General features: G+C 40.5%; 1 protein-coding gene across 10 annotated transcripts in view; it reads left to right on the top strand.

Moving 5' to 3' along the window:
- The window catches only part of LOC124804623, a 170,140-nt gene that overhangs the window by 96,206 nt on the left and 46,854 nt on the right, over nucleotides 1-27,080 (top strand). For 7 of the 10 annotated variants that reach the window (XM_047264881.1, XM_047264842.1, XM_047264857.1 and 4 more), the window contains 3 exons: nucleotides 847-996; nucleotides 15,431-15,580; nucleotides 26,343-26,492. In XM_047264881.1, the coding sequence (XP_047120837.1) occupies nucleotides 847-996; nucleotides 15,431-15,580; nucleotides 26,343-26,492 (450 nt within the window). The remainder of the gene's footprint in view (nucleotides 1-846; nucleotides 997-15,430; nucleotides 15,581-26,342; nucleotides 26,493-27,080) is intronic. The other 3 variants (XM_047264898.1, XM_047264848.1, XM_047264873.1) reach the window with 2 other exon arrangements.

The following is a 27,080-nucleotide window of genomic DNA, read 5'->3' as shown; positions in this document are numbered from 1 at the left end:
TGCCCATTAAACACTGGATATAGTTTGACTTTATATCTTTGTGTTACATATCTAATTTCTCAAGTATTTGATGTAAAACCAGAAGATATCTTGGCACGGTTTTCTTGTACTTCATTTTTTAAAAAATCACTGTTTTTATCATTTTTGTGCAAATTTGCTCACTTTTATTACATTCAAATGGTTGTATGCATAACCAGTATTTTGAATGCTTTTTATAGATTCAGAATTCGCTCTCTTTTGTGTTTTAGAAAATTATTATGCCTTTCTATGGTGTTTCTGGCTATGGCGCATTAGCCCCTATTTCTTACTTGCAGATTTCTTCAACTTGAGATAAAGTGTCCAAACATAGTGAATACGATTTCGTTTCAGGTGCTATGGGATGTACACTATTTGCGTATGTTTTACAACTGATACATAACAATTCTCTGTTACTTCACAATTGCCATGTAAAAAGCAATTCATTGAGCAGTAAGGGTAAAAATAACACAAAGCTGTGATTTTCTGTACTTTTTTCAGCTGCATTCTGTCAAGGTAATCAGCAAGCATTGAAGTTAGACTGACATGAGTGTATATAGTGAGTGATTTTTACACTTGACCAAAGTGGGAATATGTTATTTTATGAAATGGCTAATTCAACTAGAATGAATTTGTAATTGATTCTATGCGTTATGTAATTGCAATCAAGCACTTATGTATTTCTAGTGGTATCCAGGTTCAGTTGTTCTTTACTCACATGAGCCATGTGATTGTTCTTTATATTTTGTTTTGATTTTCTGTTATGTTAATTGCTAGACTATATTGCTTGTGATCAGCTCAATGTATTGTTTAGTGAACTCCTCTTTACAGTTTGCAAGCATGAAAATGAAGATACAGCATCTTTCTCCAAGCCACGAAAATGCATGGTTGATGAACTGGCTACTGTGAATTGCAGTTTGAAAAAGGATGTGTCAGTAAGTGTTTCTGGCCCAGAAGCTTCCAAATTAACGAAACCTCAAGGTAATGACTAACACACAAAATGGATACATGAATTCATATATTTCGTATATGACAAAAAGTAAACTTTAGAGGTTGATACTTATGCACCAAAAATTACAGGTGCATATTATGTGGTAAACTTCAGTTGAATTTATGAAGATAAGACGTGACAGCAAAACTCTGTTAAGTTATTTAATGTAACTGGAATGAGCTCATTCCTTTCTAAGATTGTTTCTACTATAGGATTTATGTACAAAAATAGTTAAATAAACTGAGAAGATTAACAGAAAAGGAAGGTATTAATGAAAGTGGATGCAACTCTTGAGCTTCAATAAGGAGTACCAGAAAGCTCCCTTTACTTGTTTTGCTGAAATCATTATTTATAGCAGAGCCTAGTAAGAACTTTTGTAGCTAACACAATTATATGACCATCAAGAAGTCCATGAAATAGCCCGTAAGCAAACTATTCCCAAATCTATTATCAACTCTAGTGTTACTAAGTTGTTAATCTACAACCATCCTTTTCATCTCAGAAGATAGAAATTAATAACTTACTTTCACGAAGATATTTTCAGCTTCAAAAAGCTGTATGTAAATGCAGCAACTGCTCCTCTGTTAAAAGCAAGAAGGAAAGATCTAAGCTGTCCCCTCACTAAGCATAGACATCAGTCCTAAAAACACCTCCTTGCCAGTGAGATATAAATTCATTTGAAATTTTGTGGGTTGTTGTAAGTATATGTACAAAGAAGAATGTTGTGTTCACACTGGATGATGGATTGGAATCTAGGAATAAACATTTTGTACAGTTGGTAATGATGAGATGTTACAGTCAGTTTAGAAATTATGAAGAGAACAATTTTTTAAATAAATCCACCTTTTGTATTATGAACATTAGTGCAAACAATTTGTTGTCAGATTACTGGCCAAGAGTAATAAAGTAATTGGCAGTGGCAATTACCAAAGGTTTTTAGTGGTAACTTTTTCATTCCATGTGTTTTAGTTTTACTTCTGAGAAATAAACTTTACTAATGAAGTTGTAACAATATCTCTCTGAGAAAACTAGATGGGTGTTCATCTGTGTAGGTAGGAGGGAGGGAGGGAGAGAAAGAGAGAGAGAGAGAGAGAGAGAGAGAGAGAGAGAGAGAGAGAGAGTGCGTTGGAGAGCTCTGCATGTTTGCTTACTTTCCTGTCGAGGATTCGTAACACAGCTGTGGTACTGTGTGGTACTATGTTGAGGTGTTTTACTAAAGATTTTGTGATTCGCTTTTGATGAGAGAGAGAGTGATTCAGAAAATATTGGATCCAGTTTAAACAACATTTCTGAAATTTTTTGATAATTTTAGATAATTTTGTGACTCTTTTGATGGGCTAAAGAATTCCACATGTCATGCTGTGCAGTCATAATTCTGACAATTTCTGATTACTAAATATTGGTGAACTGTGTAGTGTTGAACAAGTGTACCCAAATTGATAATCATCACTGACTTTTCAAATCGTATGGTAAATGTTCAAGTTGCTGTTTTTAGACAGTGTATCGTGAGTTGTGTGCTTATGCTAGCTATTGTTGAGGGAATGTGAACTGAGTGAATGCAACACTACAAACTATAAACAGGTAAATGTTTTTGCAGAAAGAATTGTCTTCTAGTGCAGACTTGGTAACAGATTATGTATTGTTAAAATCAGAATAAAGCGCAAACATATTTTATACAATAACTTATTTTATTGAGTAGTATCTGTTGGTATATCTGTGATAAAGAAACCTTTTCGCAAAAGGAAAGAGAGCATTTTATGCATGCTAGTGTAGCTGGTGTTTTAAACAGCTATACCAGGTTGGTTCATATATACATTGCCTCGGGGCAAGTAAACATTTTAAGGAACCTCACAGAGGTACGTGAGTTAATTCCAATAGACAGAAAGACCCTACTCTGTCACAGCTAATTTTATGTTGCACTTAGTTTTTATCCACCAGTCCTATTTTTCTGTTGTTGAATTACTAGATTATTTGGGAAATATCACATTTATTACCACCATTGTGTTTTTGAACAGTTAATGATCATGTTAGGAAGTTGAAATAAGCTTTCAGTGATCATGTTAGGCAATTGATATAAGCTTTCTTCTTCTTACAAAATTGCTTCATCGTCTTTCTGACCTTTTTTGTTTTGTTGTTTCAAGCTTCTGTTTGTGCCATTTCTCAGTTTGTCAAGAATTCCGAATAAATCTCTGTTCTTTAACTATCCCCAGGGAACTCGCATCTCTTTTGTGAGTACTTGCTTGTCAACCCCGGGCCATGCTTGCCAATGAGTATGTTCAAGCCATGGCTGGGGCACGGTGACCCCGAGCGATGGTTTACTGGCTGGCTTATCAGGGTAAGACATATTAAAGTGTTGAGATGTATGACCCCAAAATGTTCCCTTCCATAACTGCACTGTGTGAGGGACTTTAGGACTCAGAAATGGGGAGAAATACTCCCCCCAAGTACTTTGCTTTTTTCAGAAATGGGGAGAAATACTCCCCCCAAGTACTTTGCTTTTTTTTTTTTTTTTTTTTTTTTTTTTTTTTAGCACTGTCATGGGCTCCCTTTTGGCTACAAAACCACTGTTCTTCGTCGCCACTTTGAGTATAGATTTGGGGAAGTAGCAGCAGTCTCAAAAATGAAAAGTGGTCCCGTTTTGATTGAAAATGGCCTCTCTCCTCCGTAGTCACGTGAACTGCTCGCATGCATCAAGCTGGGTGACATGGGTGACATTCGTATAACTATTACCCCTTAACAGTTTAATATGGTTCAGGGAATCATCTTCCACTGTGATCTCTTTTTACAGAATGATAATGAGTTGCGTGCCAATTTGGAGTGATGGGATGTGCACTTTGTCTGTCACATCCTGCAGGGATCAAAAGACAACAGGATGGATACTGGAGCCTTCACCTTGACCTTTGTAGGTGACTTGTTGCCTGGGGATCTCAAGGTGATGGTGCTTTGCTGTGATATCAAGCCACATGTTCCTCTACCCATGTGCTGTTACAAATGCACATGATTTGGACACAAGTTTTCACATTGCAATGCCAGCCCTCTAGTAGGAATTGTGGATTTCCCCTCGTCTGTGTCAAATGTGGGGAGCACCATTCCCCCTGTTCAATGGACAGCACCATTTTCCAATGGGAAAATAGAATCCCAGACTGTAAGACCCTTGCCTAATATTGGGTGACTTCAGTTCCCGCAACTCTTTGTAGCATAGAACTACGACTATTGGCCACTGTAAAGCTGTCAAAAAGTTGCTTCCAGAGCTCAATCTTTTCCTTTTAAATCCTCATATTCCCATATCTTTTATTGTGGCATACAGATCTTATTCGGCCATTGTGCTTTCCGTTTACAGCCCAGGTCTTCTCCTGTCCATCCATTTGAGAGTCCATGATGACCTGTGTGACAGCAGTCATTTTCGGATCATGTTGACCCTCCCTTGGAGTCTTTTGGTTCTGTTCCAGGTCAATTTTTACCAAGGCTGTTCTACTTTTGACACTTTAGTCTGCCTGGAGTCTGTCATTGAATCAGCTTTTGTCCAATGTCAGTATCTTATTTCTGTCTCCTTTGACTTATAAAATACTTGATATCACATGACATCACCACATCCTCACTACCTCCACTGCCCACTCCTGTTTTTTGTCCGGAATGTCTTGTCCCAACATACTTTCCAGCTTTATGTTGGTGCCACCCACAGTACCCCCCCCTCCCCCTTCTCCCCCCCACCCCCCCCCCCCCCCTACAAGTGAATGGTGATCCACAGGGCTCTGTATTGAATGTGCCACTTTTTCTCATGGCTATTGACGGTGTAGCTGCAGTTGTGGGATCTGCAGTGGCACCCTCCCTGCATCCTGATGGCTTTTGCATCTCAAGTGTGGGTGTTGCTTGACACCATCTGCAGTGTGGCATACAAAAGGTACAGACCTGGGCTCTTTGGCTTTTCTACTGCCATGTCATGCATCATGCACTTTTGTCACCATTTAACTGTTCATCCCCAATCAGAATGCTACCTCACTGACCAAGTGCTCAAAGTGCTGGAGTCTTGTTGCTTTTTAGGCTTGGTCTTCAATGCCCGATTGACGTGGCTTCCCCATTTTGCCATCTTAAGCTAATGTGCTGATCGCGCCTTAATACTCTTCACTGTCTCAGCAACAGTAGCTGGTTTGGCTGCAGACGGCTCTACACTCTAGTGGCTCTACAAAGCTCTGATCCTGTCCAATCTTGATTATGGGAATCTGGCATATGGCTCAGAATCACCTTCAGTGCTGCAGATGCTGGGCTCGATACATAATTGTGGAACCTGACATGCGACAGGTGCCCTGTGAAGAATCTACTCACGGAAGTTGGGGTCCATTCAGTACAGATCAAGTGTCAACTGCTGCTCAACTATGCAGTAAACATTTGCTACTCTCCTGATCACCCGAACTACCGTGCCCTTTTCCCTGGAAGCAGAGGTACCTCCCACAACACAGGCCAAGAACTGGAGTCATGATTGCAGTTTGCATATAGTGTCTCTGCTCTGAACACCAACTTCCCCCACTGTCACCTCTTAGCCAGGAGAAATCGCTTGTGCCCTCATGGTGTGTACCTCAGCTCTGTCTCAAGCTAGCCTTTAGACCAACTCTGTAGACCCCATGGTTTTTCACTGCCTGCCCCTGGGCATCCTTGACACATTTCCAGGCTCAGAAGATGTATAAACTGACGGCTCTATGGTTGACAGATGAGCCAGTTTTGCTTACTTACATGCAGGGTGCAGTGAGCTACACTCCCCGCCAAACAGATTCAGTGTATTTGTTGTAGAATTGGTGGCCATTGCTCAAGTCCTCAGGCACCTTTGTTATTGCACTGGCGAGATGTTCTTAATCCACAGTGACTCCCTGATAGTCTTCAGGCTATTGATCAGTGCTGCCCTTGTCACCCATTGGTTATGACTATCCATGATCTCCTTTATGATCCCCACCAAGCTGGAGAGTGGGTTGTATTTGTATGGACCCATGATCACGTTGGGATCCCAGGGAACAAACAAGCTGACTGCTTGGCCAAGTTGACTACCAGGATGCTGACTTTAGATTTGGGGATACCAGAATCAGACCTTCGGTCAACTCTATGCCATTGACATCGCCGTCGCACAACAGTTTACAAAAATATAGAAAACATCGAACTGACTACAACATCAGGAGACAAAAAGAATCGCATCCCAGTGAAGAGTGTTGCAGCCCACACCCTCGTCGATGGACCTAGTGTATTTCTTGGCTGTTCACTTAATTTCTGCTTGGAAATTAATGACACATTCTCACATGGAAATGGATGGTTCACTGTCGCCATAGTGAGAGGTGGTAGTGGAGTTTCTAGTGTATCTGGACTTGAAAGTTTTAATGATAGAGATGTAATTGCCTATCGTTCCTACTATATGTTTGAACTTGCTACTAAAGACTTTGGTAAATCAGCTTATGACTCTACTTCTCCACTTGTATTGTATACACGTAACAAAAGAAAACTCAATCCTAATGAATCTGTATTTATATGGATTAAAGGTAAAGGTGTATGTGAATATGTAAAATTTGTTGGCGATTGTACTGTATATTTTCATAAATAAAGATCTGTAGTGTCAGCCAGTCAGTCAGTTGTTGGAGGCTTGAAATATGGATTGGTACACCCTGGTTCCTAACTGTGCATCATAAAGGAGACCACGACCATGCAGCAGTTTTCTCTTAATGCTTCTTTTGCAGGGTATCTACAATTTTCTGTTGGCTTAGCATTGGCCATACTTGGCAGATCCATGGCCAAATTCTCTGACACGAGGATTCACCTCACTGTCACTGTGGCATCCTAGTGGTCTGCCCTAATTTGGCCACCTTATGGCGAAACCTTCAACTTGTTGACACGCTACCGCTGTCGCTAGCAGATGACATCAAAACATCAGATCTGGTTGTGTTTGTCGCTTAAGGGATTGCAGGGGTGCCCCGTCGCATGCTCCAGTCCAGGGACCCTGTGGTGTCACCGCCAGACACCACACTTGCTAGGTGGTAGCCTTTAAATCGGCTGCGGTCCATTAGTATACGTCGGACCCGCGTGTCGCCACTGTCAGTGATCGCAGACCGAGCGCCACCACACGGCAGGTCTAGAGAGACGTACTGGCACTCGCCCAGTTGTACAGCCGACGTAGCTAGCTACAGTTCACTGACCAATACGCTCTCATTTGCCGAGACGATAGTTAGCATAGCCTTCAGCTAAGTCATTGCCTACGACCTAGCAAGGCGCCATAGCTTCGATAATTAATATTGTGAAGCATGTATCATCAAGAGCGATGTTCTACAAATGTGGATTAAAGTTAAGTATTACAAGATTTTCGTACTTTATTGCAATTCTCAAGACATTGTCCTGTTCCAGACCTCACGCCAATCTGCGTGAGCTTAACGCGTGCCTTTCGGCTACTTCCGAGTGGCATGGCTGTCTTGCTACGCCACTACAGACCCTATGGCTGAAATTGATTGGTGGTCCGTCCTGGCTCCTTCTCTTTTTAATTCTTCCTTTTTTTCCCCATCTGTCACAGGTTTACTGTTTCATCATCATTGTTCTCTTTCCTGTGATTTTGTCAGCTTGTCCATGTAGCTAGTTTTCATTTGATAATGGAGGGTGTGGAAGCACGGATCAGATGTGGAGGTTGCGTCTCCCACTGCATAAGATGCCTGGAGGCCTCAGCTGCTTTCTGGACTGGATGACTTTCTGACCTCCTCCCTGTTTACAGCTCTCTCTCTCTCTCTCTCTCTCTCTCTCTCTCTCTCTCTCTCTCTCTCTCTCCTCTGCTTGCTTTTATCTCTTTGTTTTCTGGAGTCTTGGATACTGTTGAGTTCATTGGGAAGTAGCCCTCCTCTCTGGGGCCATCCCCAGCTGGACACACGAAGGACTGAGGGACATGAGATGGAGATGGAGAGGGTTGTATGGGCGCACAACGGCAAGGTCTTCAGCACAGTAACAGATTGAGACGGGTGTCAAGAAAATACTCAGAACAGTAAGATAAAACAGAATGTAAAACACAGGTGGGACGAAGCATGCCGTCAGCAGTAAAACATGGACAACACAGGAAGAAAGTGGTAGAGGGAGCTGAAACAATATAGCAGATGGAAGTGGCTCGCTGACCAGAAGGAAAAAAGGGAGGAGCCAGCCACTTTGCAATACACTAAAACCTCCAGCCTAAATGTTTAGGCCAGAGTCCAGACACATCACAAAACTTTAAAACCCTAGACACACAAATCTTATCATTAGCTAAAACACAGGGCAGATCCCCATCAACTTGTGCTTCTGCCCTTGCATCGCGGTATAAAATGCAGTCTGTTAAAATGTGCCACACAGAGATGTACACACCACAAGCATCACAAAACAGGGGATCCTCCCACTGTAATAGAAAGCAATGTGTGAGAGGACAGTGCCCAATCCGAAGACGTGTGAGTGTCACTTCTTCCTGTCTGAGCAACCAGCAGGAGGAACACCACGGCCGAGTTGTTGACTTCACCAACTGCAGTTTATTGGCCGTCACCGCCAGCCATTCTTCCTCCCACAACTCCATGCACTTCTTGTGGAGTGTGGAGTGTGGAAATGACAGACTGCATGGGAATAGGACACTGGACCACATCCTGCTCTCTGTAGGCCTCCTTGGCAGCCCAATCGGCCTGTTCATTGCCCCATATTCCTACTTGACCAGGCACCCAACAGAAGGACACCTCCTCACCCCACCATTGGAGCAAGTACAGTTGGTCATATATCAGCTGGACCATCTCCTCAGTTGGGTACAGATTCTGCAATGATTGTAAGGCACTAAGAGAATCGGAACAGAGGAGAAATCAATTGCCCTGAACACGATTCATCTGCTCCAGTGCCTTCAGGATTGCGTGGAGCTCCATTGCGAAAACAGTATATTCATCAGGAAGGCGAATCCGGGTTAACATGATCAGGGAACACCACAGAACAGCCAAGGAAATTTCCTTGTTTGAAGCCATCAGTGTAAATGATGGTAAAACCATGATGCACATCTAAAATGTTAAAAAACTGAGATTGGAATGTAAAATCTGGTGTACTATCTTTCTTAAAATTAGTCAAATCTAAAATAAGTCTGGGTCTCCGGAGGAGCCAAGGTGGAAATCTGCTCCAACTGCGACGGAAAACATGAAGACCAGCCATATCCATCAGAGAGAGGCAATCCTGTGCATGAATCCCATAGGGCCACGTCTCTCGTTGCCGGTTATGAAATACCATGCCAGAGGAAGCTGAGCAGTGGTATGGTATGCAGGTGTGTATGGTGTGGACAAAGTTTTATACCCTGGCGCACCGTAAGTAGCTGCCACCGCATATGGAGTGGCGGTTCGCCAGCCTCTGCACAGAAGCTTGTTAAGGGGCTAGTTCTGAATGCCCCAGTGGCCAACCGAAGCCCTTCATGGTGCACAACATCCAACATTTTTAAGTAAGAAGGCCTCGCAGACCCATACACCGTGCACCCATAATCGAGCTGAGATCGCACAAACGCCCTGTAAAAGTGGAACAGGCAAGTCCTGTCGGCTCCCCATGTACTGTTGCTAAGACATTTTAAAATACTTAAAGCATTAAGTGACCATCGTTTCAGGTCTTTAAGATGAGGTAACCACCTAAGCTTCGAGTCAAAAATGAGCCCCAGAAATCTCATCACATCTTTAAAAGTAAGGACAGTGTCCCTCATCCTCAACTCGGGAAAGGTTAAAATTGAACGAGAACAGTGAAAAAGAGCACATACGGACTTCTCGGTGGAAAACATAAAACCACTCTTCTGCGTCTAGTCACTCAAATGTCTAAGAGTAAGTTGCAACTGATGCATTGTTGTTGCAAGGCTTGAAGAAGAGCAAAACAGAGAAATCGTCCACAAACATGGAACACTTGACAAGACTTTTCACTATAGAGTTAATGTTATTAATAGCTATGGCAAAGACAGTCACACTTAAAATGTTACCCTGAGGGACATCGTTCTCCTGCTCAAAGTGGTCAGACAGGACGTGACCAATTCGGTATCTAAAATATCGTGGCGAGAGGGAAGATTGAATAAAAAGAGGAAGACAACCACGAAAACCCCATTCATGAAGCTGCACCAGGATTAGATGCCTCCAAGTAGTATCGTAGGCCTTCTTGGTGTCAAAAAATACACCTAGAAGGTGATGACGGCATAGGAAAGCTTGTTGTATAGCCGCATCCAGGAGGGCAAGGTTATCGAAGGTGGAACGAAACCTCCGGACTATCTGAAAGCGACTAAGGAGTTGCCGGGATTCTAACATCCAGACAAGAGCGGTTGGCCATCCGCTCCAAGGTCCTTCCCATGCAACTTCTGAGGGCAACACTATGGTAGCTACTCGGGCTCGTGGGGTCTTTCCCAGGTTTTAAAAAAAGAATTAAAACTGCCTCACGCCACGAGTTAGGAAAGTGACCTGACGCCCAAATGGCATTAAAAAGTCCAAGGAGGATTTCTTTGTTGCGCCTTGTGAGGTGCCGTAGTATACTGTAATGGATCCTGTCATGACTAGGGGATGTGTCACGAGCTGCAGACAATGCAGAATCCAGCTCCCACATAGAAAATAGGCAGTTGTAAACTTCATTAAAGGTGGACTGGAAGTCCAGACTACACCTCTCAGCAACCGCTCTATAGTGCTGGAAACCCGGATCCTGACTGGTTGTTGCAGTAACCATGGCAAAATACTCTGCCATAGTCTGGGCAGTGTCTCATGGATTCATATAGAGAGTGCTGTTATTCATTACAGAAGCCATGGTGCACCTCCCTCCTCTCCCAGAAATTCTCCCGATGGTCTCCCACACAATGGAACATTTGGTGGAACGATTAATCGTGTTCAGGAACTGTTGCCATGACCTCTTCTTGCTCTCTCGAATAATGCGGCGACATTTTGCCCTCGCCATCCGAAGGGCTGCAAGATTCTCAGCAGTTGGCCAACCCCGGAACCTACGCAGAGCCACACGCCTGGTCCTGATTGCAGAGTGGCATTTGGCTCTCCACCAAGGGACAGGTTGTCTCTTTCGGTGGCCTGTGGACTGGGGAATGGATGCTGCAGCGGCATGGTGGACCATTTTGATAATATGATCCACCCATGCCTCAACATTTGCACAGTCTTCGAACTGGACCAACTGGCTATAAAGTGACCAGTCGGCCCCACTGAGCACCCATTGTGGTGGTCTCCTTTTGAGGCCCATGCCATCTGGCAGGTGAATCTCCAGATTGGGAAGTGATCACTGCCATGCAAGTCAGCTACCACTTCCCATTGGGCACCGGCGGCAAGAGCTGGAGAGCAAAGCGAGAGATCAATGGTAGAGAATGATGCAGTCACTGTGCAGGAGTGAGTGCTCTGTCCTGCATTGAGCAAGTAGGCACAGGATGACAGGAGAAGCCTCTCAATTGCTCTACCCCTGGGACAGGTAATTGCAGAGCCCCAAAGTACATTGTGGGCATTAAAATCAACACAAATAATAAACAGCTGGGGGAGTTGTGTAAGAAGGTCAGTGAGGGCCGCTTCGTCAAGTGCATCATGTGGGGGCAAGTACAGAGAACACACAGTCAATGGATGACGCACGTGCATGGAAAAGGCTTGTAAACTCGTTGTAAGTGAGAGAGGCGAGGAGTGGTAGTCTGTCCTGATGAAAATACCTATGCCTCCTCTAGCTCTCTCTCCATGCAGGTCGTCCTTTTTGTGGAGTGTATAGCCTCGTAGCTCAGGGGAGTAAGATGGATGGAAATAAGTCTCCTGGAGACACAGACACATAGGTCTACCCTGAGTGAGTAGACGAAGTTTCTCCACATGCGTCCTGAATCCCTGCAAGTTCCACTAAAGTATGGGAGCCATCTATGACAGGGGTAGCACCTTCATCCTGTCTCTCCGACGGGGTGGGGAGACTGCAGCAGGTGGAGGGGCAGTCGTGGGGCGAGATGATTGCCCCACACATATGTCGTACTCCATCACTCTGGGGCAGAGTCAGATGAAGCCTCACGTAAAATGACATCTGCATGGTCAGACAGTTTACCACGTGATTTGACTCGCTGTTGCTGCTGTATAGGAGCTTTCTGCAGTTTGGTGGGCTTTGGGGGAGGCGACGTGGGAGTGGTAATGGCCGTACTGGGCTTCGGAACAGCCTCAGTTGTTGGAGGCGCCAGGGGCTGGCCCAAGTTTGCCTCTGTACCTTTTTATGCCGTTGAAGTAGGGGCTACAGGCTCTGAAACACTGGCTGCATTGCAAGTGCAGTGACATCTGCAGGTGTTAATGCCAACACTCACCACCTCTGTCTGCGTAGAGGCATCGGCTTTTGGAATAGGCTTCTGAACCATGGATGCAAAAGATGTAGCAAATGTGGGAGGTTGCATCGACTTGTAGATCTTTTTGGCCTCACCATAGGGGATACACATGGTTGTTTTTATTTCCTGGAGTTTGCGTTCCTCTAAAAATATTCAGCAGTCCCTACTCCATACAGGGTGGTTTCCAGAGCAAATGATACAGTTGGCTGGAGATGAGCAACTAACTCCTTCATGAATGGCCTTACCACAGTTGCCACAAGTCGCTTCACCTTTACTCCCTAAGGTGGTATGCCCAAAATGCTGGAATTTCAAACAGCGCATTGGGGTCGGGAAATAAGGCTTCACACTAAGGCGAAGGAAGCCAGCTTTAACATGTTCAGGAAGTTTCGTGCTACTGAAGGTCAGAATAAAGGAGTCGGATTTGACAAGATTGACATCAACCCTCCTCATGATATGTTGGACATCAACGATACCTTCCGGAGCCCACTCACATTGCAGTTCTTCCTTGGGAATGTCAACTAGATCCCGGCATGTCACAATACCTTTGCTATAATTCAATGTGCTGTGCAGTTCAGTGTCTATGGCATACTCCCCAAGGCATTTAGCAGATTGGAGGTTAGTTGCTTGCTGGGAAGTGGAAGTTTCCACTAGCAAGGTCCCATTACATAAGTGCTTCACCGATTTTAAGGAGCCACAGATTCCCTCCAAACCCTTTTGTATATAGAAGGGCGAAACCTTCTCGAAACTAGCCTCCTTCGGTTCCACAATGAGAAACACGTTCTGAATACCAGAATGCATTCTGTTACCAAAGACTGGACTTATCAAAGAAGTGCCAGAGTCAGTGGGACTGACTGCTCAAGCCCTCTTAAGAGACTGGGTGTTAGAACCTTCCAGTGGCCCACCCTTTCTGCTGGGAGGAAGAAAAGAGGATTTTGAAGGATCCATCTCGGTCCCAAGAGCAGCTAGGGAACTAGAAGTCCACCTAGACAGAGCCCTGCGTGCCTAGGTAAGCCTTATACAACTGAAGTACAGTAGGTTCCCCAGAGGTTGTCCGCTAACGGCTGTTCCACCTCAATAGCCATGTACCTCATCAGTGCGCAGCACACCTTGAGATTGAGGGGTTGTTTGTAGAGGTTTATTCCATCCTCGCCATTCGGGCGGTCAAGCCAGCTCACCATTCCATGAGACACACAACGTTCCACCGCTGCGCTGCACAGTGGTCGCTTTAGTATGCCCAGAGCTTACGGTGAATGGGGACTGGCAGCGCTTACCCATCCCCAGCTCAGGAAACCTGGGGGCAACTGAGGGACAGATGACCGTGCAGTTTGATACCTTTAACCCCATCAATCCCTCTATCCAAGTCTTTTAACTTGTTACCTGTGATGCCAATTTTCCTATATGTCTCATTCAGTTATCATGCTGCCAGTTGGTCTGAACAGATTTGCGGCAGTTAACAGTATTATCTGTCATCCCATGAGACAGGATACATGTGCTTTGAGCCAAAATCTTACACAGGCAAAATATAGAAGTTCTGTATCTATGTAATACTGACAGCAAATTTCATATCTGCACATGAAAGGATGCTAGATGTCAAAACATATATAAGTGCCAGTGAGAGATGGATCATGTGATAAAGCTTGCATACTGTTCTCTGTCCTTCCAGACAAAGTGTCTTGAAGGGTGTCCCTCTTGTTCAACTGTACTGTCCCTGTGCTATGTGTTTTCAGATTGAACAGGGTTTTAGCTACTACAAAGCTATTGAAATAACTGTCCATTCAAATATGATTGCCAACATGTAGCTTCTCCTCCAATAAATTCAGAATGGCCTTTTCAGCATGAGATTGAGTACCCACAATGTCAAACATCCTATTGTACAAAGGGCACTTATTTATGAAACTATCCACATTGTTCAGCATGTAAATTTTTATATCAAATTTATGCCTTCTGTTTTGAATATATTGTCTAAAGGACAACTTCTCCTGTCAAAGATTCATTGTTCATCTGAAAATAGTTCTCTTCCTGTGTAATACCCTGGATACTTTATGTTGTGAAAATAATTTAGTGTGGGTCATATTTTGCACAGTTGGTCATTTTGTTTTGACTCTACTGGCTGTAGATATTTAGAAAAAAGTAATAAGTGTAAGATGATCACATGTATATATCTGTGGTTATACTTATTGCTGTTGTTATGCTTTGAAACAGAAGATCTTTTTTTCGGTAGTCTTGTAGTCTGACAGTTTTCACATTAGTTGTATGTAATAAAATACACAACTAGTCAAATATTTCTTCAGTACTAAGAGGTCCAAGTTACAAATCATAGATGCACCATTTGTATCTTCTCTCAGAAAACTAGTCCCACTGTTGTCGTTCAGTTCATCAGCTACACACTGAAGTATGTCGTCAGTAAATAGAAGCCTAAAGAAAACTATTAGTGTGTAGTTAGTAATATAAATAAGCAAACATTCTTGTTTCTACTCAGTAAACTATTCCCACTGTTTTCATTCATTTTATCAACTATACTCTGACAAGGCTTAGTAAGTAGTAGCCTAAAGAAATCCATTGCTTTATTGATAGTAGGATAAATAAGCAAACATTCTTATTTTGTTAACAGATGATATCACATTCATTTGGATCACAATGCCAGGTCTCACCTGCTTTATTAACTTCCTTTAGTGTGAGTTCATCATCACTATCACCATCATCATAATCATAGAATTCACCACCACACTATCCACACTTTACAATTCTTCACTGTCACAAAGCATATTTCAAAGTTATAGTTCCACACTATTCTCATTATGGTAACTTTCCACATACTGAAGATTCCACCCACCTTCCTTTGGTTCATTGTCTTCATACTCAAAACTGCTATTTTCTAATATGTTCAGTAACTGAGTGTCAAAAAATGTTTCATTATTCCTATTCTTTTTAGTGTTAGTAGGTCCTGGTGTTGGTTGGTTATCTAGCATTTCAGTCAATGTCATCACAGATAATGAAGCACAAGAAAACAAAACTGTAGGCATGAAAAACTGTTCTTCCATAATTACTTTCTTTTATTGTATTTGTTTAGTTTCAGTTTGTACAAAAAGATCTTAGTAAAATGTTGTGTTTATGCTTCTTTACAGATCACAAAAATGGATGTGAAGATAATTTATTGGCCTCTGTGCAAGGAGAATTTATGCTTAATGAACTGGATAGACAAAAATACAGTTTGAGATCTGATCTAACTTCAGATAGTTCTCACTCACAAGTCTCTAGAACAGCAAATTTTCAAGGTAATAACTGTCTTTTTAAACTTAACAAAACTGTGTACAATACAGTTTTTTATTCATAGCATATGGTAAAATAAATTTGAGAATTAAACTTTGTAGATGGATTGCAGAGAATGTATTTATTTGAGAATGTGTATGTTGTATCTTGGTGGTTCTGATTCAACTGCATTAATAAGGAAGGTGCCATTCATTTAACACACATTATTGATGTTGCAAGCACCTGGGATATTCTTCTACACATGGTTTACTGACATTTCAGGTTCAGCAGCAGTTTGTTTCATGAGCTGGTATCATAATGAATAAGAAAATAGGAATGCAGCTAACGTTCTATGAGTTAAGTGTAGGAATTAATGTTTTTCTGAAAGTATTTATTCATCATCATCATCATCATCATCAACTGCATCCCCTTCAAAGTAATCTCTGTCAGATATAATACACTTGTCCCAATACTTCCAGTCTGGAACTCACTTTTCATTATGGTGCTCAGGCATTACCTCTCACATGGACAATGCAGTAGCTGATGGCCTTCACTTAACGACTGAGAGCAGCGGTGTGTGTGTAAAGTTGCCAGTGCCAACAGACAAGCAACTCTGTTTGAAATAACCACAGAAATCGGTGTGGAATACGACGACCATATCCATTAGTACTCTTTTTACAAGGATATTAGACATGTCAAAGTATTTACAAGATCAATTTAAAATAAGCTAATTCATATACACATACATTTACAGACTTCTAGTTAAAGACAATCATTAGGTTTATTCCTGGTATATAATAATTTTTTTACAAATAACTTATTAAATAATGTAATGCCGCATTGTTCACTCATATCTCACTATCAGTCACTGCACACACTATACACGCATTGTTTCGTAACACTTTACTCACTACGCACGCGCGCGCGTGCGCGTGCACACACACTACACACGCGGGCCCCCCCACCCACACACACACACATACACATACACACACACACACACACACACACACACACACACACACTCACACTCTCTCACTCTCTCTCTCTCTCTCTCTCTCTCTCTCTCTCTCTCTCTCTCTCTCTGGTGATCTCTGGTCCATTTTCTGTACCACAACTTCCCATTTGCTATCCTGAAAAACTGAGTCAACTTTCGTCTATAATGAGTGAGATGTTGAGCTCAGAAAGAGGAAGAGGTGTTAGTGTTGTGCTATGCACAGTTTGGGGGTAAGTATTTATAGAAAAGGAAAAACGAAGGGAAAAAACATAGAGTGAGCGTGTTATGTGGAATGTTGGATGTTTTGTAATCATTATTATTATTATTATTATTTATTTGATAACTTTTTTTTTTACTAAACACCTACTCTGTTTTATCTAAGTAATCCTGCAATGTGCAAAATGTATTGCATAACAGATACTTTTTAGCTGCCTTTTTCAATAAGTCTATTTTTGCAATTTCTTTAATTTCTTTTGTTAATTTATTGTACAGTTTTATTCCTTGGTAGAAAATGATGTTTTGACTTTTATGTTTATTTTTTCTTGGTAAATGTAAGTTGAGTCTAGCTCTTGTTCCATGGTCATGGACAGAGATGTTTGTGCAGTAATTACCAATATTATTTTTAATGTGTACAATTGACTGGTAAATGTATTCACATGGTGCAGTTAAAATCCCCAGTGTTTTGAACAGATCTTTACAATGAGCTTGACTGCTATTTTTGCTTATTATTCTTATGGTTCTTTTCTGGAGTTCGAAAATTGTGTTCATATTTTGTGCATTTGTTCCCCAAAACAGAATGCTATAGCTAAGAATTGAGTGTACATGCAAATAGTATGTAACTAAAAGGACACTGCATGTTACACACTGATGATACGATTCTAAGGGCATAACATGCGACGACATTCTGTTTGCAAGTACCTTTGTATGTTCATGCCACTTCAATTGGGAATCAATATTCATTCTTAGAAACTTTGCATTTTGCATCTATGGAGGTGCCACCTATATTTAATTTAACATTGTCATTTTCCCTCTTCAAACAGAAATTCATGGCATTATTTTTCTTTATGTTCAATGTTACTTTATTTCTGATTGACCAATCATAAATTTCCTTGAGAGTTTCATTTGCTTTCTCAGCAAGGAGTTCTCTTGCTTTCTCAGTGACTATAATATTGTTGTCATCAGCGAAGATAATTTTTTCACCATGAGCAACTCTACTGCGAAAGTCATTGATGTATATCAGGAACAGTATTGGTCCTAATATGCTACCTTGCAGAACCCCTATATTAATGTATTTTGGTTCTGATAAGTGTTTTACTAAATGTTTAGATTTATTTGAAGTATGTCTTATCTCTACTCTTTATACGCTATCTGTTAGGTATGATCTAAACCAGTCATTAGCTATCCCTTTTATTCCTAATGCTTGTAATTTATTTAATAGAATCTTGTGGTCGACTGTATCAAATGCCTTTTAAAGATCCAAAAATATGGCTGTGACACACTCATCTTTATCAAGAGCATCAAGAACAACTTCAGTGAATTCTACTATGGCTGACGCTGTATTTTTTCCACTTCGAAAACCAAACTGTGATTCACTTAAAAGATTGTATTTATTCAGATAATTCATTAATCTGTCTTTCATAATTGCTTCTATTATTTTTGAGAATGGTGACAGCAGGGAAATGGGCCAGTAATTTTCTATGTCTTCTGCATTACCTTTCTTAAGCAAAGGTACAACTCTTGCCTGTTTTAACTGCTCTGGAAATGTCCCTGATGTGAAGGATTCATTTATTATATTTGTTAAGGGACCTTGTATAATCTCTATGCATTGTTTTAGTACACACGTTGGTACATCATCTAAGCCTACTGACTTCTTTTTTAGTTTTTGAACAGTTTTATAGACTTCATTCTCTGTGGTTGAAAGTAACATCATTGTATTTAGTGCAACATTATTTACAGGTGTTATATTTGTTTGGGGGAATTTTTGCTGTAACTTCTCTGCAATACATGAAAAATTCTCATTTACATAGTTTGCTAAGTGTTGTGGATCATTTATTACCTTCTCCCCCTCCCTTAGCAGTGTGTTATTCTGTGGTTTTTTTCCCTCCCTTTTTCCTTTTTTATAACATCCCAGACTGCTTTGCTTTTATTCTCTGCATTATATATTATTTTCTCATTAAATGACTTTTTTGCAGTGATCATCACCTTCCTATAGATCTTTTTGTATCTATGATAGAAATTTAAGAATTCTGGATCATTGGGACTCTTTTTCATGGAACTGAGGAATTTAAGTGTTTGGGAGGATTTCTTAATACCTGCTGTTATCTATCTGTTTTTGTGTGATGTTGATACAGACATGCATACTTTTGGAAATGCCTTTTCAAAGTTCAATTTAAATAATGTGGAGAATTTGGTGAATTTCTTATTCACATTGGTTTCCTCATACACTTCACCCCAGCTTTGTTTTGCTAGTTCTTTTGAAAAATATTTTATTTTGATTTCTGGTGGATGTTGTTTGCAGGCTTGTAGTTTATGGAATGGTTCGATGCCTGATTTTACTGTTGTTATTTGACAGAGATGGTCTGATAGTCCGAGATCTTTTACAGCTACATCACATTTTTCCCTGTCTATATTTGTGGCCACATGGTTAATTACTGATGAAGTCATTGTAGTAATGCTTGTTGCACTATTGACCAATAGGGACATGCCATAACTTTGAAGGATATTTATGAGGGTGCTGCTGGATTCATTTGTGATATTAGTGTTGATATCAATGTCCCCACACACAATTATGCTGACCTTTTTACTTGAGACTTTATCTAGAACTTCTCTTAATTTATTGAAAAAAGTGTCCACACTACCACTAGGAGATCTATACACATACAAAATGATTGATTTCTTGGTGATATCAAGCCCTGTTAGTTCAATAGCTGATATTTCAAAGTGTTTGTCTTCACTTACTGTACTGAGGTCATGTCTTGATTTGAACCGTGTTCCTTTTCTGATATAAATGCATGATCCTCCACCCCTTGAAGCAGTTTTGCAGTAAGAGTTTGCCATTTTATACGATAATACTGTATGTTGGATTTCTGTGTGTCTATACCAGTGCTCAGTAACCCAACTTACTGTGCAGTTCAACGCTTGGAGCTTAACTTCTAATAGTTATATTTTATTTTTTTATTGATTGCATGTTTTGATGAAGGATTGTTAAGTCTGTGAAATGCCCCATGTTACTCTTATCAATGGTTTGTTTTTCTTTCTGACATCTGGTATGTGTGATATTTGAAGTGTTAAAATCTGTCTTGTGAGTGGTTGTTTCAGTATTTTTTAAACTGCTGGAGATACTCTTTAGGCAGGGGAACCTGTTGTCTGGATTTATCCTAAAAAAGACCTACCTCTCCTACCAATTCTCTGCAAATGCCTTTGCTAACAGCATGACGTCACCTGCAGCATTGTTCCTGGGCTCATTACCATATCAGTTGGTCCCAGTTATGCAATATGGAACCAACTCAAAATTTATAGTTTTGATCTACATCACATTTTGCAAAACATTAAAAATAAAATTCTGCAAGTACAATATAATAAGGTGAGAATCTTATTACAGTGTACATTTGAGATACTAATGTTTAAAATAAAGAAAGATGTAAAATATAGATTTCCCTAGGTGGAAATGGCCTAAATGGGAGTTGGTTCCTTGTTGCTTATCTCAATACGATGAAATGGCACTTGGAGATTTTGTGTTGTATTTTGAGGGACTGGGTAGTGTGCAGCAGGAGCTTAATAAACCTGGCAGTAGTGATGTTTGCATGTAGTAATATATTAAACTACAAATATTTACCAAACAATATAAATGCAATGCAATGGCAAGAAAAATAATACATTTTGCATAATGAATCCAATTTTATTCTAAGGTGAAGTCCAGCTCTCCATCAACCCCATCAATATCATCCACAATACCACAATCTACTCAAAGATTACTGTAAAACGTGGTGGTATTACTCTGAATGTGATCCATAATGGATGCGATGTTGTCCAATTTTGGCTGTGATATAGGCTTTCCATTAGGCCACAAAGGTAACAGGAGGAATGAGAAGTTTACTTTGGGCAACCAGCTCTTCTTTTCTTCAAATCAGCTTCAACAAAATTCTCATCTAATTCTGTATTCACAAATACAGAGAAGGGTTTGCTTTTTAAGATTCTAATCTGATGGAGTTGCAGCCAGCTTACTTTGTTCTGATGTATGTCTTGTTTCCTATTAATAGTACTCTTTTCAGGTTATGTGGTTCCTTTAAAGTCATGTTTTTGCATCCTATGGACCTGTAGGGGATCCTTTTTTCTTGTCCTCTGCATTACACAGATGTAGTCTTCTGGCGTATAGAGTCTGTCCTGCATTTTCAGAGCGCATTCTATATCGCCAAAGTCACTATCATTGGGGGGGGGGGGGGGGAAGGCTTGAGATAAGATATTTCAATGTAATTGTCTCCAAAGAACTATGCTCTTCTAGAGTTGCTTGTGATATTAAGACCATTTTTATATTACGGATTTGTCCCCCACATGAATCTGACCACAAAACCAATTCCTTCACACCATAATTTACATTGTGAAGTATGAGGCGTCGAAGGCATGACCCAACTTCTTGAACCCCACGGCCAGCAGTGCCTTCAGTCCAGGTATAGCAGTGTGCTTCATTACATTTACCAGTATGGATTGCACAGTTGTACACCCAGAGTTGTCTTTTGTAGATGATGATATTTGTTGGTATCCGTGGTAATGGCAATCATAAGTGAATTTTTCAATCTGATCTTCCTCCTGAGCCCTAATCATATTATCTTTCAGCATTTTCTGAGCTTGTTCTGCTCTGTATATGCGTTTGTCATGCTGTTCTTTGAGCATTGCCTTATCCACTGCAGCATTTGCTGTTACAACTTGTGCCTTATATTTGTCATAAACATTACATGTGTCTTTTTGAACTGTCTTCCTTCTTAACTTGAACTCTTCCAGAAATGCTTCCTTATACTTGAAAAATGAGACAGTATCACTTTGGTCCTCCTCATATAATTCCAACATTTTGCTTATCGTTAAATCAGGTGAAATGTATTCTGCATCTGACTTGTTTTTACTGTAGTGACTTACATATTTTGGTGCATAATGTCCCATTTTTGCTGATCTGTAATCTTATTATGACATCCACCACATCCCCTTTTATCTAGTAATGCATTGTTATCTTTGGATCTGCTCTTCTTCATTGCTGCATTCACCCTCTTTGTTGAAATAAGCAATGTCTGACAGAAGAAATACCTGTAAACTGTAATATCATTTATTGTGTAAATCCTACTGTAAGTACATTTATTGTTGTCTCTCTTTCATCTGTGACAGCAGACTTCATGTTGCCTAATCACTCTACCTAACACTGTAGTTTGTATATTATAATCCTCACTTTTTATCACAGCACAGTTTCCTCTCCTGTATGCTTATTTGGTCACTACATCTTCTTTAACAGTTACAGATTTAATCTCTAAACTGTTTTGGCTCCACTGATTTCTTTGCAGCATTAACATATTTTTTGTTACTGTTTCTTAGGATCTTCCACTGCTCTCTTGACAAACCTCCAAATTTTGTCTTCCTTCCTTTTGTGGGCCTCCCTTTATGTTTACGTGCAGCACTACTATAGCTGTCTTCTGCATCAGTTACCTTAACTGAATTTTCTATATCAATAGATCCATAAATATCCATGAACCTTGTCTAAAGCCTCTTATGATATTTCCATCTTCTTCCTGTAGTACACAAAAATAGGCCCTTGTTAATACACAGTACCAAGAATATATCATCCAGTTCAATATCAATGACAGTCATAAAAAATAAGTGAGTTAAAACATTATACTAACCTCACTTTCTCTTGATTCATGTTGGGTCTGTTGAAATTGTTCTGTAACACTCCCTTCTTGCAACAATAACAAGCAAGGCCTTGTAAGTAATATCACCTACAAAATACTATGTTCCAGATGTGCACAAAGTATTAAAAATATTATTTATTCCACTAACCTGCAAACTCACATTGTCATGTAAACACAAAGAGATTGGGTATTTTCCTCTAGATAACTTGTTCATTGTCAATGGTTTCTCCTAAGGAAGTATTTTAATATTATATATATGAATAACATAAACCAAAAATACAATAGTTCGTTCAGTTCAGTCATAACAAAAACACTTACACATAGACGGCTCATGAAGACATGACTTGGTTCCATATTGCAAATTACTGCACCTTTAATTCTAGTGCTGGCCATTGGTTCTGCACTCTCTAGATGGCAGCACATTACAGAAAGGTGTTGGTTCTATTTTGCATAACATGCTTGGTACACACTTTCAAGCACATTTTGCAGTATAAATCCAAAAATCCAGAAAGTGGTGGTTGGATCCTTATTGCATAACTAGGCCCAGTTGGAGCCTAGATGACTGGAAAACAGTGGCTTGGTCAGATGAATCCTGATTTGTGCTAGTAAGAGCTGATGGTAGGGTTCGAGCATTGCGCAAACCCTACAAAGCCATGGACCCTGGTTGTCATCAAGGTAATGTGCAAGCTGGTAGTGTGGACTTCGTTTAAAATGAATGAACTGGGTCTTCTGGTCCAACTGAACTGATAATTGACTGGAAACGGTTATGTTCGGCTACTTGGAGACCATTTGCAGCCCTTCATGGACTTCACATTCCAAACAACGATGTAATTGTCACTGGGTCGCAATTGTTCGCAATTGGTTTGCATCATTCTGGATAATTCGAGCAACTGATTTGCCCAGCCAAATTGCCCGACATGAATCTCATGGAACATCTATGGGACATAATTGAGAGACCAATTTGTGCACAAAATCCTGCACTGGCAACACTTTCACAATCATGCATGGATAAAGAGAGAGCATGGCTTAATATTTCTGCAGGGAACTTTCAACAACTTCTTGAGGTCATGCCATGTTGAGTTGCTGCACAATGCCAAGCAAAAGGAGGTTCAATGAAATGTTAGAAGTTATCCTATGACTTTTGTCACCTCAGTATATTTGATTATACAGAAGTCTTTCCAACATCTTGTAACAAACGCTTAGTAGTGCAAATGGATGATAGCTCGCTGGGTTTTCTGTAGGTTTTCGTGGTTTGAGTATAGCAATAGTTTTTAAAATTTTAAACTGCTGAGGGATATTTCTGCTGTCTACTGTTTTATGTAATATTGTACTAGCCACTGTCATGCTTTCCTTCCTACTTGTTTAACTAACTCGGGAAATATATCCTCCAGTTCAGCAGCTTTCACGTTTTTGAGGGATTTCATTGCTGCATCCAATTCCTCCTCTGTGAAGGGTAGAGAGAGATTAGTGGTTAGTGCCATCTATTTCTCTCTCTCTCTCTCTCTCTCTCTCTCTCTCTCTCTTTCTCTTTCTCTTCTCACTCTCTCTCTCTTGTCCCTGAGTTATTTCTTAATTCCTTTTTCCAAAACAGGATCACCTTGTACGTTTTTAGCGTGTTTCTTCATGTGCAATGCTGCTTGGTAGGTGTTAGGTCAGATTCCTGATTCTGGATGGCTGTTGCTCCGCCTCATTTCCCTAGGAGGGACTGTGCTTTACCTACTGCTGTTGGTGAAATGTGGATTTTCTGTAGTTTGAATCCATCATTTCTTGCGCAATTCATTGATAGATTGTAAGATCCTGTGTCCCAGCCCTGTTCTTTGATATTGTTTGTGTAGGTATTCTGCCTCCTTGTTGCAGCAGGGGGTGTATTCTTTCCTATAATGTCATGGAATATTTCGTTTTGCTGTTCACTATAGTCATTCTAACAAATCTGATTGGACATTCAGTGTAGGACGTAGGCTCTCCCAATTTGCCTCTCTGTTTAGTCTTTCCACCAAACACAGTCCACAGGTGTGTTACTTATTGGTTGAGACTCTTATTGTTGGAGACGATGCAAGCCCTATGTAAAAATGTTTTGAGCACTGTTTTCCCCTATGCCCATTGGTGCCCACTGTCTGTGTGTAAATATAGGGCAGTGTGTGTTTTCTTAAGGTACACACTGTGGCACAAAGTACCTTTTGCTCTTCTTTTTACAAGGATATCCAGAAAGGGGAACACTCCATCCACCTCGACTTCTGTGATAAAATTGGTGTTCTGATGTATGGAATTGAGGTGTATGAGGAAACTATTCAGCTATTCAGCTTATGTCTTCCATGTGCCCGTATGATGAGAGTGACATCAAAATACTTGGAACACATTTGGTGGTTTCCATTGGGTTGTTTCCTGGGCTTGCTTCTCTAAATGTTCCATATACATGGTGGCAACAACCGGTAAGAGTGGAGCCCCATGGCCTACTCCTTGTGTCTGTTGGTAGTAACTGCTGTCGAAAAGAAAGTATTTCAACATCAAGCCATACCTGTAAAGTTTTTTAAATGTCATCATCATGATTTCAGAGCTTAGAATTTTATTTTATGATTGCAAATTCTGGATTAAGTCATTTTAAAGCATAAGATTTTTAGATAAAAGGTTTTGTTCGAAACAAGCCATAATCTTATGCTTGAAAATGGCTTAATGCAGAAGGTGTAATCGTAAAATAAAATTCTAACAACTGAAAGAAAGATGATGACATTAAAAAAAATTGTAGAAGCTGTGGACCTATATTACGAGAAAGTAGATGGCTGTACTTTGGTAATATGTATGTTAAATCTGTGGCCAGTAAGTTCCAGGAATTCTTATAGAGGCACTCAGGTGAAAAGAGCACCATCATTAAAGCTCACAAGGATGTCAGAATCTGGAAGTTTTAATTTGTTAAGTCGTCCAACAAAATCCACAAAGTTGCAAATATGATGTGGACATTTCCCAGCCTAAGGATATTTAGCAAGTGTATCAGTTGGGACATTAATATGGCTCACAATTGGAGCATAAAGCCAACCCTCTTTGTGAATGTTTGGAAGTCATTCAAGTCTTAGTAAAACCTATGCTCCCTATCATAGCATTTTAACAACTGCATCTCACAAGCCAGATTCTTTTGAACTGTCATATCTTCATCTCCTGATTCTTGGTGCAATCAGTATAGTTCTTTGAATGTATTGAAATTTGAATAAGTGAACAGCTGATCAGCTGTGTAAGTAGATACATTCTTAGTAATGCCCAGGAAAGTGCACTTGGTCTGTTTAAGAAGAGGAAGCAGATATCACACATCAAATACGACTCAAGGAGAGAAACACTGGAGATGCCACTTCTAGGAAGTCAGTTCATCAACATGCTACAAGACAGAACGTGGTTGCTTGACAAAATATTGTGCCCATTCTCCACTCATGTCCGCTTGTTTGCCTGTGAACTATTTTCTGATGGATTACCCAGGGAGACATTGAATAAGCACATTTCCAAAGGTACATGACTAGAATGTAGTTTGAAATCCGGCAGTACCGAAGAATGCTGGAGATTAGTTGGGTAAAATGAGTAAGTAATTGAGAGGAAGTTAATCTAATTGGGGGGGGGGGGGGGGGGAATAATTTGTGAACGTCTTTACTGAAAGATGTGATCAGTTAAAAGAACTTCATCAATTTGATTATAGAGAAAAGTGTAAGGGGTAAAAATTGTAGAGGTAGAACAATGCTTCTCTCTAGAAGTGAGGTTCACATGGATGTAGGTTGCAGTAGCTAACAAGAAATGGAGAGGCTTACACAGGATAGAGTAGTGTAACAACATAAACACCAACAAGAACAGTTATTACATTTTTTTAGTTTCATATTGTTTGATATGCTCTTACTGAAAGATTTTGTTCATGCCTCTTTGCAGGTCATAGAAATGGGTGTGAAGATCAGATACCATCCTCAGTGCCAGGAGAGTGCAAGCGTAATGGATTGGGTGGACCAAATTTCAGTGTGCAAACTAATGTAGCTACAAATAAGTCTGATTCAAAAAACTGTAAGCTATCAAAGGCCCATGGTAATAACGGACACTTTAAACTTCACAAAAATTATGTTTGATAAGGGTTTTTATGTTTCGTGTCACTTCTAGTTGGAAAGCCTGGTAATTATGAATCATAAATTTGTAAATGTATCTCAGGTCTCTGCCTTTAATATGACGAATTAAATTTGAGTATCACTATTAATATTCCTGTTAGGTTACAAATTATGGATTTAGTTGAGAGAATGCGTTGATGTCTCATGTGCTCTGGCTTAATTACCTTACTGGGTATGATGCCATTTGTGTACAGACATGTTCATGTTGTAAGCATCCACCAGATTCTTGTACTAATATTTGAAGTTCAGCAACAATGTTTTCTTTATTATTGTCTGTTTCATTCAATGATACATTCACTTTCAATCTTAAGTTGCAGAGGAGATACATTGCTTGGATAAGCTGGCCGCGGTGGCTGTGCGGTTCTAGGCGCTGCAGTCCGGAACCGCGGGACTGCTACGGTCGCAGGTTCGAATCCTGCCTCGGGCATGGATGTGTGCGATGTCCTTAGGTTAGTTAGGTTTAAGTAGTTCTAAGTTCTAGGGGACTGATGACCTAAGATGTTAAGTCCCA

The sequence above is a fragment of the Schistocerca piceifrons genome, chromosome 1 (assembly GCF_021461385.2).
Source record: "Schistocerca piceifrons isolate TAMUIC-IGC-003096 chromosome 1, iqSchPice1.1, whole genome shotgun sequence".
NCBI lineage: Eukaryota > Metazoa > Arthropoda > Insecta > Orthoptera > Acrididae > Schistocerca > Schistocerca piceifrons.
Note: the sequence above shows the minus strand (reverse complement) of the source record. Positions and strands in the feature narration are given on the sequence as shown.